This window comes from Lolium perenne, chromosome 1 (assembly GCF_019359855.2).
Source record: "Lolium perenne isolate Kyuss_39 chromosome 1, Kyuss_2.0, whole genome shotgun sequence".
NCBI classification, from domain to species: domain Eukaryota; kingdom Viridiplantae; phylum Streptophyta; class Magnoliopsida; order Poales; family Poaceae; genus Lolium; species Lolium perenne.
This window is the reverse complement of record NC_067244.2, coordinates 137,125,249-137,137,408: the sequence shown is the minus strand read 5'-3', so window position 1 is coordinate 137,137,408 and position 12,160 is coordinate 137,125,249. Positions and strand designations below refer to the sequence as shown.

Sequence of the window (12,160 nt, the reverse complement as noted above, 5' to 3'; positions counted from 1 at the left end):
GGTTGGCAAGTAAACTACAATTTGCGTCTCAAGTACGCATTTTGGTTGTTTGGTTATCTACGGGACGTACTTATAGTTACCACTTCTCCCAAGTGGTGAAATTACCCCTCATCAGCAAAGAGCAAAGAGGCACTATAACATCGAATAAAACTAACAAGCAGGACTATTATAACATCGATCAGTCATAGCTACTTCAATAGCAGTTTAACACAACAAGTTAAACCCTAGCTAATAACGAATGGTAGTTCAGAGGGCACAAATAGTTCATGAAACACAACCGGGAGGAGGTAATGGCCTAGCACACATCACGAGAATACTTCTCTTCTTCTTCAGATCCTGGTCTAGCCTCTGTCAGTCCACATAGTGTCCGCCCACTCCTGCCTCGTATTCTTTCAAGCCATGTTGTCAGTGGCAACAACACCATGGCCAACATCAATCTCGTCAGGGTGGACCTCATTCTCGTCGGGGAAGAGTGAATCAACACCCCAGCCTAAGATCCAGTTATGCAGAATGCAGCAAGCCAGCACTAGCTTTACCTGGGTGGAGAAAGTGTGGAAAGGCTTCTGGTCAAGGATCTTGAATCTGTTCTTCAGAGCTGCGAATGCCCTTTTGACGGTGACCCTGAGGCTAGAGTGCCTAAGATTGAAGAGTCCCTTGGCATTCTTGGGGTAGAACCTTGTAAATAACTCATTGAGGTGGTACCTTGTTGACCTGAAGGGTAGGAGAAAACCAGGGTGGCAAGCATAGCCGACATCAACTAAGTAGAACTTACCCTCAGGGACCTTCAGGCCATCAGCTCTCTCCAAACTGTCAGCCAAAATGGTAGCATCATGGGCCGATCCTTCCCTCCCAGAAAGCACATATGTGAACTTCATATCAAAGTCCACAACGGCAAGCACATTCTGGTTGGTGTAGTGCTTTCTCCCTCTGTAAGCAAGAGAGTGGATTGTTGACACCTTCGATGTGATATGAGTACCATCAATGGCACCAACACAATCCTAATATGAACATAAACAAATGGTAAGACATTTCTGATGTACAAAAGTGAAGAGCTGAAAGCTCTCCAATAGTGCACATGAACATGAGCACTCAAAAATGATACACAAATGTGTAAATCATTTGTACAAGGTGTTGCTCACCTTGAAATATGGATACGAGTGGTGACTTTCAGCGATCTTGGTGGGGGTGGTGGAAGATGCAGCTTGATCATTTCTCCTCTCAGTTCTCCAATAGCACAGAGCACTTCCTTGAAGTACCTAGAAACTGTCTCAGTCGCTCTCCTCCATGTGCTATGGATGACCCAGAATCATTGGTTGTGCCCGAAGACATGAACGAACATAGCCACTTGCTCTTCGATACAGGTGTGGATGTTGTCCCTGAGCAAACTCCTACCTCTTAATGTGTTGACAAGTTAGTTGAAGGCAACTTTTTTCATCATCGGCATGTTTACATATTCCACATCGCCATTGTTGTAGATGTAGTTGAGGTTGTTCATCCTCTCTCTGTCGTGGACAAACATTGGTGCATATGTCACGCTGGGCTTAGTGTGGCGACGAATGGCTCTCGCGTGCATACAGAACACCCATGCTTAAATCACAACTACGAGGGCACCCGCTTGAACAAACATCTTCTGCAGCTCGGCATAGGCATTTTGATGTGGCAAAATCAGGAGCTAAATTGGCACGAATCTAGGCTAAATCGGTATGTACCTACACTAAATTAGTAAGAGAAGGGGTGGGAGTAGGTTGCTAGAGTTTACAGTCCTTTTAGAAGGCGGTCGCATCTTGCCGGAGCGAGAGACGAAAGGAATGGAGGCAGGGACGGGTCGCCGGTCCAGGAGATCTGGAACTCGCAAACCAGCTGGACAGCTCGACAATGAGGTTGTGGGAGAAGGTCCCGGAGATCTCCGCCGCAGATCTAACTCAACGTCACCGATCTAGATCACCGTTGCCATCGCCGTCGCCTCTCTAAGGGAATCTCGTTTTCGGTAGGGGTGACGGACTATGGCGGGAGGTGAGGCTACTTTGCGCCTAAATGGGAGCTCCCGCCTTTTCGACCGTGTTTGCCCCGTGCACGAATCCGGCTGATTTGCCCTCGCCAACGCCTGTTTCCAATAAAACGGATGAACTGAGCATTCCTCGGAGGCTAAGTTTTAGACCGCTTTAAAGTTCGTGTGATGCAGTTTTTCCGTGCGATCAAGCCAACCAAACGAGCTGATTTTCAGCCCACTAAAAACGAGAAACGCCTTTCCAAGCAACCAAACAGACCCATATCTTCCCGCACCAGATCTTGTTCTGCCGCTTTCACCGCTTGTTCCACCTCCAGAATCTTGCGCTCACGCGATGACACGACACGAGCGCGTGCTCGGCGGCATGGTGATATCAACGAAACAGAAAGGGATTTTACGACTAGGGAAGGTGATTCGGCAACCTCGATGTAGTTGTCATCGAGAGGGTTGGGAAGGAGGGAGTAGACTGATGTCGCACTCTGATACCACCGTGACCTAATGGGTGCCATGACCGAGAGAGTTGAGGGAGCAAGAAGAGACAGCTCTCGAGGTTCGGACAAGGAAGATAAGTGAAGTCAAACGGAAACTGAGTAACCGTTTGTGTTAGCGCGAATTAAAAATGCATTAGAAACTAGGTCCAGCGGCCTGACGCATATTGACCGGGCCGTCTAGGCCGTCAGTAACCAGGATGCGTTGCGGCGGACGCTGCGCGGACGTCCCAAGTGACTGTTCGCTTTTTCACCGGGCCGATCTGGCAGCTATATCGAGCGCATCGCTTCGGTGGTCATCACTTCCGCGTCTGCGCTGCAGTCTTCATCATCAATGTCGTGGCTGCCTCTTCTACACGCGCACTGGCGGGCGGCGGCTGGGCTTCTGCGCCGCCATCAATAGCATTGTGTCCCGCGTGCGTCCAACCTTAAAAGTGGACCGGCATCGTCCCTGCCATTGCCCACACCAGCAACACCTCCACTCCCACCCCTCACCGTCGTGCGCCACCGCATAACCATGGGAAAGAAGAAGCACGACTCCGAGGTATCCAGCAGCGGCACCAAGAAGGCGGAGCGAACGCATAAGTGCCGCTGCCCATCGAGGTGGCGTGGCTCATGCACAAGAACTGGACGCCGTGCGCCGGCTAGCGGGACGTGCACCTGCCTGGCGGCGGCTGGCGGCTCAGCCACCTACGGGTGCCTATCCCGCCCGTGCCTCCGTGCGAGCCAGATAGGAGCGCCGAGATCCGGCGCAGGTGGCGTTACCTGCCCTGGACCTCCGCGCCGATACCACCTTCGCCGTCAACTCCAACACCTAGTACACCTAGCGCAAGACCGAGAAGGATCCGAGGAGGCAGGCGGGCTTCCTCGGCGACAGGGACTTCCCGTTCGACCATCCACCGCCGCCTCGTCATCGAACACATCACCAGCCGGCGCATCCACATGAGGAGGACGACGACTACAGCGACGCGTTGGCCTACCACAACGACTACGTCTCCTGCATTTTCCAGGAATTGCAGTTGGCCATGGCGGAGGGCCGGGAGTTCGAGTACCCGACGACGATGACGGACGACGAGATCGAGAGGCTTGGCGTCCTCGTCTCGGAGGTGGACCGACCGCTGCAGCCGCCGCTTCCCCCGTACACCACCGGCATCATGCCGCCGGGCCTCACGGAGGAAGAGGCCCTACGACGGGCGCTCGAGGACTCGGCCCCGCAACCGGTGCAACCGTCACCTCCACCTCCGTCGTACAACCCGTGGGCGGCTCCACCTCCACCACCAGCGTCGGCTGCTCCACCTCCACCACCACCTCCACCACCAGCCTGGGTCGCTCAACCTCCACCACCGGCGTGGGCCGCTCAACCTCCACCACCGACGTGGGCTGCTCCACTTCCACTACCATCGGCGTATGTTCCATCGCTTGCCAACTGACCGTGGCCGGTACCAGAGCTCGTCGTGATCGACGACGAGTAGGCGCAGGCGTTATTAGGCTTTATATTTTATTTTCCTTTCTTTACTACGTAAATTATGTTTTTATGTTGAAAAAATGCAAAATCGAAAAAATGGGTCGTGCCGTTGGAGCCACACCCGACGTAAACAGGCGCGCGGTCGATTTCGACCATTTGGGGTGACGCAAACGGACGCGCCCGGACATTTTGGACGTCCGAAATGTGTCATCTCGTTGGAGATGCCCTAAAGGTAGCTTTGTTACACTCACCGAGATAAATGCAACGAAGGAAACAACATAAGCAAAATTAGGGGTTTCTGTTCGCTGCCTCCCTACCTCCCACTCCTACCTTTATAAAGATGAGAGTAGGCCAGCTAATTCCACGGTTTGCTCCTTACTAGTACAATTTAGGTCTAAAATGGTCTGCCAACAAAACATTATTACAATCATACTGCTTAGATCATAACTTAATTGAGTCTTCATATTTGGAGTTCTGACAATAAAGCCCACCGGTTTGTAGCAAAAAATAAATCATGCACATATGCACTAACCTATAGACAAAGGTTTTTGCACGTATAATTATCTATAAGTTTTTTATGTACTTTGATGTTTCACTATACATGTAAGGTCACATGCATCACGGCTGTGACTAGAAAGTAACTGTAATTGGGTTTTCTAGAAGTTTGCTACATTATAGAAAATAAAACTAATTCTGTTATGGTACAATTGTTACCCGAGGGGCCAAAGGATGTACTCCCTCCTCTCTCCGTTGCAGAAGTTGGGCAGCTTTTTTAGGGACGGATGGAGTACAAGCTTTTCTTGTCTATTCGATTTCATGTCTTCTCGCATAATTTTTAGAGCTCTCTTCAAATAGAATGGAGAAGGATATGGAAATTTTCTCATAATCACCGCCAAACTTGGAGTCTAGAGCCTCTGACCATCCCTTTTCCTGTGTGCAAGAACTCAGCAACAGCCGACGCTTTTCTGCAGGTGTGTTAATCTGCATGAGTTTTGTACATCTTCTACCAGAGTGGTAAATATACTTGAAGTGCAAATGCTCTACGGTTTCATAGACTCGGTACATAATTTTCATAACATAATACGATTCCGTAGTCAATCATATATAATGATATCTGTTACGTAGGAAAAGTTAGAGGACTCAGGACTGCCTTGAGTACTTCAGATTGTAGTGGCCTTTCATGGTTTTATGTTTACTAATAATTACTACCACCATTCCAAGATAGATGACGGTATAGAATGTCTGCAGTCAAAATTTTCTAGCTTTGACTATTGCTTTCTAAGAAAATTATTTGGATTGGCTGAGAATAGTATCGCTAGAATTTTCATGAATAATATTTTGTAATTCTGTGATTTTATATTTTTCCTAAAATATTGATTTGAACAGTGACAACTGAAGTGGCACGCTAGACACTGCAAAACAGCATGTATTGCATAATAGAAAGAGCATCTAACATACTAGCTTCTTAAGTGGTGGTATCAGTATTCCAATTCCTTTTTGAAATATTGGAGACTCTCTTGACACAGTCGATGAAGCTACTATGATATTTAATGTTATCATAGACATGCATTTCTTGCTTTGAAAGAAAAATAGAGGAAAAATGTTGATGTCCTCTTGGTGCTGAGTACATCACACCTTAAATAACACAAATCTATTCTCTACTTATACTTTAAGATATGCCAATCACAATCTCATTTTAGGATTTTTTTTGCTAATCATAACTTAAATACTCACGGAATTCAACTTGGGAACTTTGGAGAGTTTATATCTACAATTCAATAAAACATATGATTATTTGTGCATGCTAAAAATGTGTATGCATTTGAGATCTTCCTCACCTCTATCCAGTTTGATAATATATAGACGTTGCGCACATCAGAAATTCCGGTTAGTTAAAAATTAACAACGAAGAAGCATCTATTACAGAAATATTGACAAAGAAAGTAACTACTGGTTTGCCAAGCTAGATGATACAATCTCACAAGTGTAGAGAGGCACTCAGTTTTGTGAACAGAAAATGTACTAACCGCTATGCGAGGCTGGTTGGCATCTTTAGATGTATATCCTCCTTTACCATTTAGTTTTACAGGTGTCAGCCCAAGAACTCTCTTCTACGGTAATTTAGCTAGGATTTTTCTTTTTGCTATTATATACCTGCAATAACATACTCGAGTCATTCATGTATTTTCTAATGGAAATGCAATAAATAGAAAAAAAATATACGGAGTAACTATTTTTTGGAGAGCAAAACGAGTATGAGATGATTTTATCAGAGCTTACAGAAATTTTCAAGGTTTCATAAGTAGTCCAACACTTCCATCTCATCGTATGAGTCCCTCTGTTCCTTTAGAACTCTTGGTCTGTCATTAACTATTTCTAGGACCTAGCCATATGAGTTAAACATCAAACACCAAAAAAGCTTTTTGCACAAATCCCCATCTTTAGAGAATAAAAATGTGCATGAACATATTAAATTCTACTACTCAAGCAGGCCTGAGATTTTCAATAAAACATTGCCATTTGTTCTTTTAAACAAGAGAAGGTATCATGCGACTTCAAATAGTACACAATTGATGCAGAAGATTTAAAACATTTAACCACACTATGAATGTAGCAAATAGTTCCTAATTCAACATAGAGAACACATGGTAGAAAAGCACAATACTCGGGACAAAACACATTATGTCGTGAAGTCCAGGCCAAAAACAAGATATTTACCTCTGGTCTCGAATGCAGTACACCATAAGACATGCCCACATCAACACACCAAACTTTACCATCGCATTTGCTGGGAACAATGAGACTGTCATCTATAGTTTATCGGAAAAAATATTCCATATTCTGTCATTACTCAATTGACAACGATGGATACCAATTTACTCCACGATTCTGGGGAGTGTGTCCTACAACCATCCCTTTAGCTCCAACAGATTTCAGCGTTTGTTCAGCAATAACAGAAGATAGCTAAACCAACAAGAATATTTGTATTATAATTCTGTTAAACATGTTGTACTGTTTTGTAACTAAAACAGTATCCATGTTGAAAAGGGAAATCGTAAGTTCAGTGGATTGGATCTTCTCACATTCCAAGACCGTTGCGTCCTCTCGACTGAATCTTGGGAGTACAAGCGAGTCCATACTACACTGTCATAGCCTCTAGTAGCTATGAAAGGCAGATCCGGATCATCACTATCTTCACTTGAACCTCGCATCCAATTCGATACTTCAGCATTGATGCGTTCGATCCCGTATGCAACTATGAATTGAGTGGAAATGAACTTAGATAGATCACTTATAGAATCTGTGTTATGAAGTACTCCCTCCGTCCATAAATAGATGCCAAAGATTTATTTAAATTCAGATGTATCTATACACTAAATCATGTCTAGATACATTCAAATTTAGACAAATTTTTGACATCTATTTATGGACAGAGGTAGTAGAACATACTAGGTGCATTTTTTTTCAGAAGCAAAACTGTTAATGCCGAGCACAAATCATACAACCTCTTCCGTAAACATGGGAGGATGAGAGGGCTCACCATGATGAGGAAGAAGGCCGCCATGACAAAATATCCAGTCATTGACATTAAGTATAACCGGATGTCGTGCCAATTCGCAAGCTAATGGACCACCTTGCTTCAAAAGTGATGCTCTTGCAGCAAACCCTTTTTGTTTCTGTCCCAGCATTTGGAGGAAAATATATCAGAAGTAGAAGAACTGCTTGTGGTTATTTATTTTATATTATTTTGTTGTGGATTTACTTATCAAATTGTGAACATACAGGTCATGCCATGAACTTGTATACCCAAAATTAGTTAATTGAACAAGTTTGGTAATTATTCATTGAGTAAACAGTCAATGTTGTGTTACCTTGACAAAGTTCAAAGGAAGCCAGTCACCATTAAATGATGCCCGATACTCTTCCTTGGACCTTTGAGAAACATTAACCCAGTTGACGAAAGCATCATCCCAGTTGCCATCAAATTCCTCCAAGTACTCTAGGTAGCGTATACACTCGTCAAATGATCCTGGGTCGACGTACCGGAAATCGCCTTCCACATTCATGGTTTCATGGTTTCCGTTAACCTAACATTTATTTAAATATTACAAAGTCGTAGAGCACTTGGATGAACATGAAGTGACGATCAAACCTGAAACACTGCACCGCCTTGAGACTTCGCTTGTACATTTAGAGAACTCAATAGGGACAGAATCGCGATCTCATCTTCGCCACGGTCAAGGATGTCCCCAACTTGAACCAGAATCTGTACACGAGCGCATTACAAATTTGTGTAAAATGCCAGATTTTGAACAGCCTGCAGATGAGATCAGTAACCAAGACAGTATTCTAAAACGTATTTGCTAACTCTCAGTTAGACGAGAAACAAGCTAGCGCTCGATCAATGGCAGCCTTCGATGGTTTCCATTTTCAGCTTCCTGGCAGGCGTGTAGTTGGTTTAGGAATTTTTATTTTTTATGTGGGCTGTTTGTATTTGCATTCTTTAACTGGCTGCTGGACTGGAAAAGGACCAGAGTCCATTGTAGTATCTTCTCTTTTTTTTGTAAGCTTTCTTACTTGATGTTTATTTTTTATTTTTATCGCGGCGTTCGCTTAATGTTTGTGTCATCCCATCGTATGCGAATAACTAAGCTAATTATTATTTTTTGAACACAAAGAATCACGCTGATTTTATTTTTTTTGTGTATCATGGCACGTCTTCTGGTTAATCATGGCAGTTTGCATCGACTCGTTTTTGGAAGTAGCTGGTGATGGGATTTTTTTAATGTGCAATTACACATAATTGCACCCATGTGTGCAATTGCGTAATTACACCTATAATTTTTTTCATATGTAATTGCACTATGTATGCAATTGTGCATATATGTGCAATTGGGCATATGAGAGCAATTACGCATGTGTGTGCAATTGCGCATATGTACACGCAAATGCATACATGAGCGCGGATTTAAATATGTTAATTTTAAATTGGCCATGTAGTTCTTTTGTTTTGAACTTGCTATTGGGCGTCTAATTAGGCATGAAAAACAGCCCAGAAGAGTAAAACATTGCAGGGGTTACAGTCGATCGGCTGAGGTAGATCGATCGAGAATTAACATAATTCTCTATGGATCGAGCACTAGGCACCTCCATTCTAAAATGTGTTGTGTGAGCATGAGCATCAGGGGACACATGTGAGGTCCAGTACTGGTACTACACAAGGTGTGGGCACCCGTACAAAGTTGTGGGTGAGTGATGTGCAAGTCATCGCACTTGTCCGTCAATGAAATTAGAAATTGAAAGTAGAGAAGAAGAAAGGGTTTACCGTCTGCCCGCCTGTCCATACGTGAGCATCTGATTCCGGGCTAAGGACACCGGCCATCACCAGGGCAGCTCTCGTTTGGTAAAGATCACCATGGAGGTCGCCGACTGCAATGGAAACGCAAAGTTGATGTTCACATATTACTATCAACGAACCAGCGTCAGTGTTCAGATGACAGCATTTGGAATTCCCAGCCTGGTGACCACGAACTCGAAGCAGAACTCAGTTTATGTTCTCAGTGCGACGCATATTCCTAGCAGTAAGAGTCCAAGGCACAAGATCCAGAGAAAATTGGGCAAAGGCTCAAGGTCCAATTTTGGTTTGCTCTACACTTCTTTTGTACTATCAGCACAGTTACCCACCAAATTAACCAAGAATATGGTGCCATAGATGAGCACATGTGTGACAAGAAAGAGTTATGATCCCTGAGTGCGACTAGCTAGATGACTCGGTGTTTGTCTGTCCAACGAACTGAAAACAAGAGAAGAAGTGGATGAGGATGGTATACGTACCGGCGACAATGCGGCGGCCGGGCGCGGACACGAAGGTGGGCGGGTCACCAGTGATGGTGATCGGTCCCCCTGCCGCCGCCGCACGGCAGGAAACCGAAGAGAATAGGAGCCTGCCACCGCCGGCGACTCTGTGCTGCCTGCTAGGACAGACAGGGGTGGAGAAGCTGAGGCCGGTGGTGGCGGCCGTGAGCAGCCTGGAAGGAAGGACGGCCATGTCGCCGCAGGTGCCGGCGACGTCGTGGCTGCCGGTTGGCCAGGTGAGAAGATGAGACGGTGGAGGGAGGGTGGGCGTGCACGTACGTAGGCTGTAAAAAATGTGGAGTGAAAGGACTCCGCGGCTCGTCCTCCTCCTTTTCTCAGCCAGTCATTTGCGGATGAGTGTCGTGTCTTGAATATCGTCTAGGGGGCGCGCGGGCGCCCGTTGGTCGACTCGACCGCATCCTCGCGAGGACCGCACAACAACCCGCATGTACACCTCCTCCCGGCGGCGAGCTCGAACGCCGCCTGTCCCGTTGCTCCGCGCGCGACCCACCATCCTCAAGCGAGAGATCGCGCGCGACAAGCCGTCCTCCACCGCGAGATCGGACTCTGTCGGCCCCCCTGCTAGGCGTGCCGCGCCACCGCCCTGGATTCCGGCCTCGTGCTCCGCCGCGAGGCCCTTTCGCTCCACCCCCTTCTTTTCCTCCTCCGCGGCGAGCTCGTCTCAGCCGGGAGCGGCATGTGGAACAGCAACCCGGTTCAGCAAGTGGAGAAGGAGCACGGGGCCAGAATGGCGTCTCTCCGGTGGGGAATAGGGGCAGAGGAGGACGATGGATCCTCGTTGGTGAACTGCAGCGGGAGAGGAGGCCGGTGGCGGCCGGAATCGGCGGTGAGGGTAGCATTGACAGGAAGACGGAGAAAATTGGGGAGAAGAGAGAGAGAGAGGCGGAAGCAAGAAGATAACAGTGAGAGAGCACATACACTGATCAGCAGGGCCCACATGTAATAAAATGGCAAATATTTTTAATCAAATTGATGCCTAATCTACAATCTATAATATCTTAATAGGAGCACCTCAGTAAAGGATTTCTCTTAATATCCAAGCCATACACATCAGCAAGCCTATAATTGGTCCACATGGCCCACGCGTTATCCCTCCTTGTACTAGATGATTTCCCGCCCATTGTAGAGCAGGATGATCTAGCCGGGATGGAGGATGACTTGGAGGAGAATATGGTACTAGAGTAGTCCACCGAGTCGACGTGGCGTGAAGAAGAAAGTTGTGCATCCCGTGGTGGAGGACTCCTTCGAGACTCTCCGTGAGGACCGATTGCATGCATGGCTACGCGCCAAGAAGAAAGATAAGAAGGCCGGCCGCGCACTGCGTGTTCCGCAATTTCCCACCGACGAGCTTGATGAGTTGTGGATGACCGCGCTAGCAAGATGCATGGCCGCCTTCGAAGCAGAAGCATCAGGAACTAGCGGCCGGTGCTCAGGCTCCGGAAAGGGCATAGCCGTCGACGATGGAGATGCATCAGACAACAGCATCGTCTATGTCTCCTCTGGTGATGAGCATGTTTAGTATATGACAAGCATATATTTGTTGGTTACATATATGTCATTTTATTGTTTCACTTATTTCTCGCAGCAACGCGGGGAGCATCATCTACTTATTCAACTAGACATGCTAGCTCAATCCTATGTCTTTCCTATTTCTACGTTTTTCCTATTTCATAAAATGAAAGGAGCCCTAAATTAGAGCAGAGGGAGATGTGAGATGACGACCAGATTTAAAAAATATGAGGGAACGGCGAGAAATGGAACAAATGGAAGATAGAAGGTTGACCATAACCGTGGATGATGCCCCCAAATATATGACCAATGTTGATATTGAAAAATAAAAGAGGGTGTTATTTTGGCAGAAATCTCCGTCATGTTGGCAGAGTTTACTACAGTACATCCAATTGTAATAAGTGTGTTGATGATGACGGACATAATGAGCGATGTGTGTTTAGCTTGTGCGAACGTGGCACCGCCTATAAGCGATTATATGCTGAAAAATAATCAGCCTAATGGTTTCTCTTATCATTTGCTATCTTACCCCTTTCACTAGTGGAGAATAAGTCTATTATCCCGGCTCGTGAGAAGCTTTTGTCCTGGCTGGCTAACCGGGACAACGGAGGCAGGACAAAAGGCTCAACCTTTGTCCCGGCCCGCTTACCAGCTGGGAAATATAATCCACCACGTGGGTGCGATGCAGAGGTTTGGGCTGGAGGACCTTTTGTCCCGGCTCATAAGCACAACCGGGACAAAAGGTTTTATTTTTTCTTTTTTCATTTATCTTTTTTCATTTTTCATTTTTCTTTTTATTTGACTCGTTACTCT

The 12,160-nt window shown here is 46.2% G+C and overlaps 2 protein-coding genes across 3 annotated transcripts; both read right to left on the bottom strand.

The window, feature by feature from the left end:
* Positions 1 to 392: 392 nt before the first annotated feature.
* On the bottom strand, positions 393 to 1,519 carry LOC127333922 (protein ALP1-like). The gene is made up of 2 exons (XM_051360361.1): positions 1,451 to 1,519; positions 393 to 998 (listed from the first exon to the last, which is right to left on the bottom strand). The coding sequence occupies exons 1-2, from the start codon at positions 1,517 to 1,519 to the stop codon at positions 393 to 395; spliced, it is 675 nt and encodes a 224-aa protein (XP_051216321.1).
* A 2,842-nt stretch (positions 1,520 to 4,361) lies between these two features.
* LOC127305717 (shewanella-like protein phosphatase 1) lies at positions 4,362 to 10,692 on the bottom strand. Of its 2 annotated transcripts, XR_007854116.2 has the most exons (11): positions 9,797 to 10,691; positions 9,288 to 9,391; positions 8,115 to 8,228; positions 7,834 to 8,049; positions 7,503 to 7,638; positions 7,045 to 7,217; positions 6,834 to 6,925; positions 6,680 to 6,749; positions 6,242 to 6,344; positions 5,989 to 6,115; positions 4,362 to 4,926 (listed from the first exon to the last, which is right to left on the bottom strand). XR_007854116.2 is itself a non-coding variant. In XM_051336248.2 (9 exons), the coding sequence occupies exons 1-9, from the start codon at positions 10,008 to 10,010 to the stop codon at positions 6,258 to 6,260; spliced, it is 1,206 nt and encodes a 401-aa protein (XP_051192208.1). In that variant the 5' UTR covers positions 10,011 to 10,692; the 3' UTR covers positions 6,239 to 6,257. The 2 variants fall into 2 exon arrangements, 1 of the variants encoding a protein (XP_051192208.1); XM_051336248.2 differs by lacking the exons at positions 4,362 to 4,926; positions 5,989 to 6,115 and having other exon boundaries at positions 6,239 to 6,344; positions 9,797 to 10,692.
* Positions 10,693 to 12,160: the final 1,468 nt, after the last annotated feature.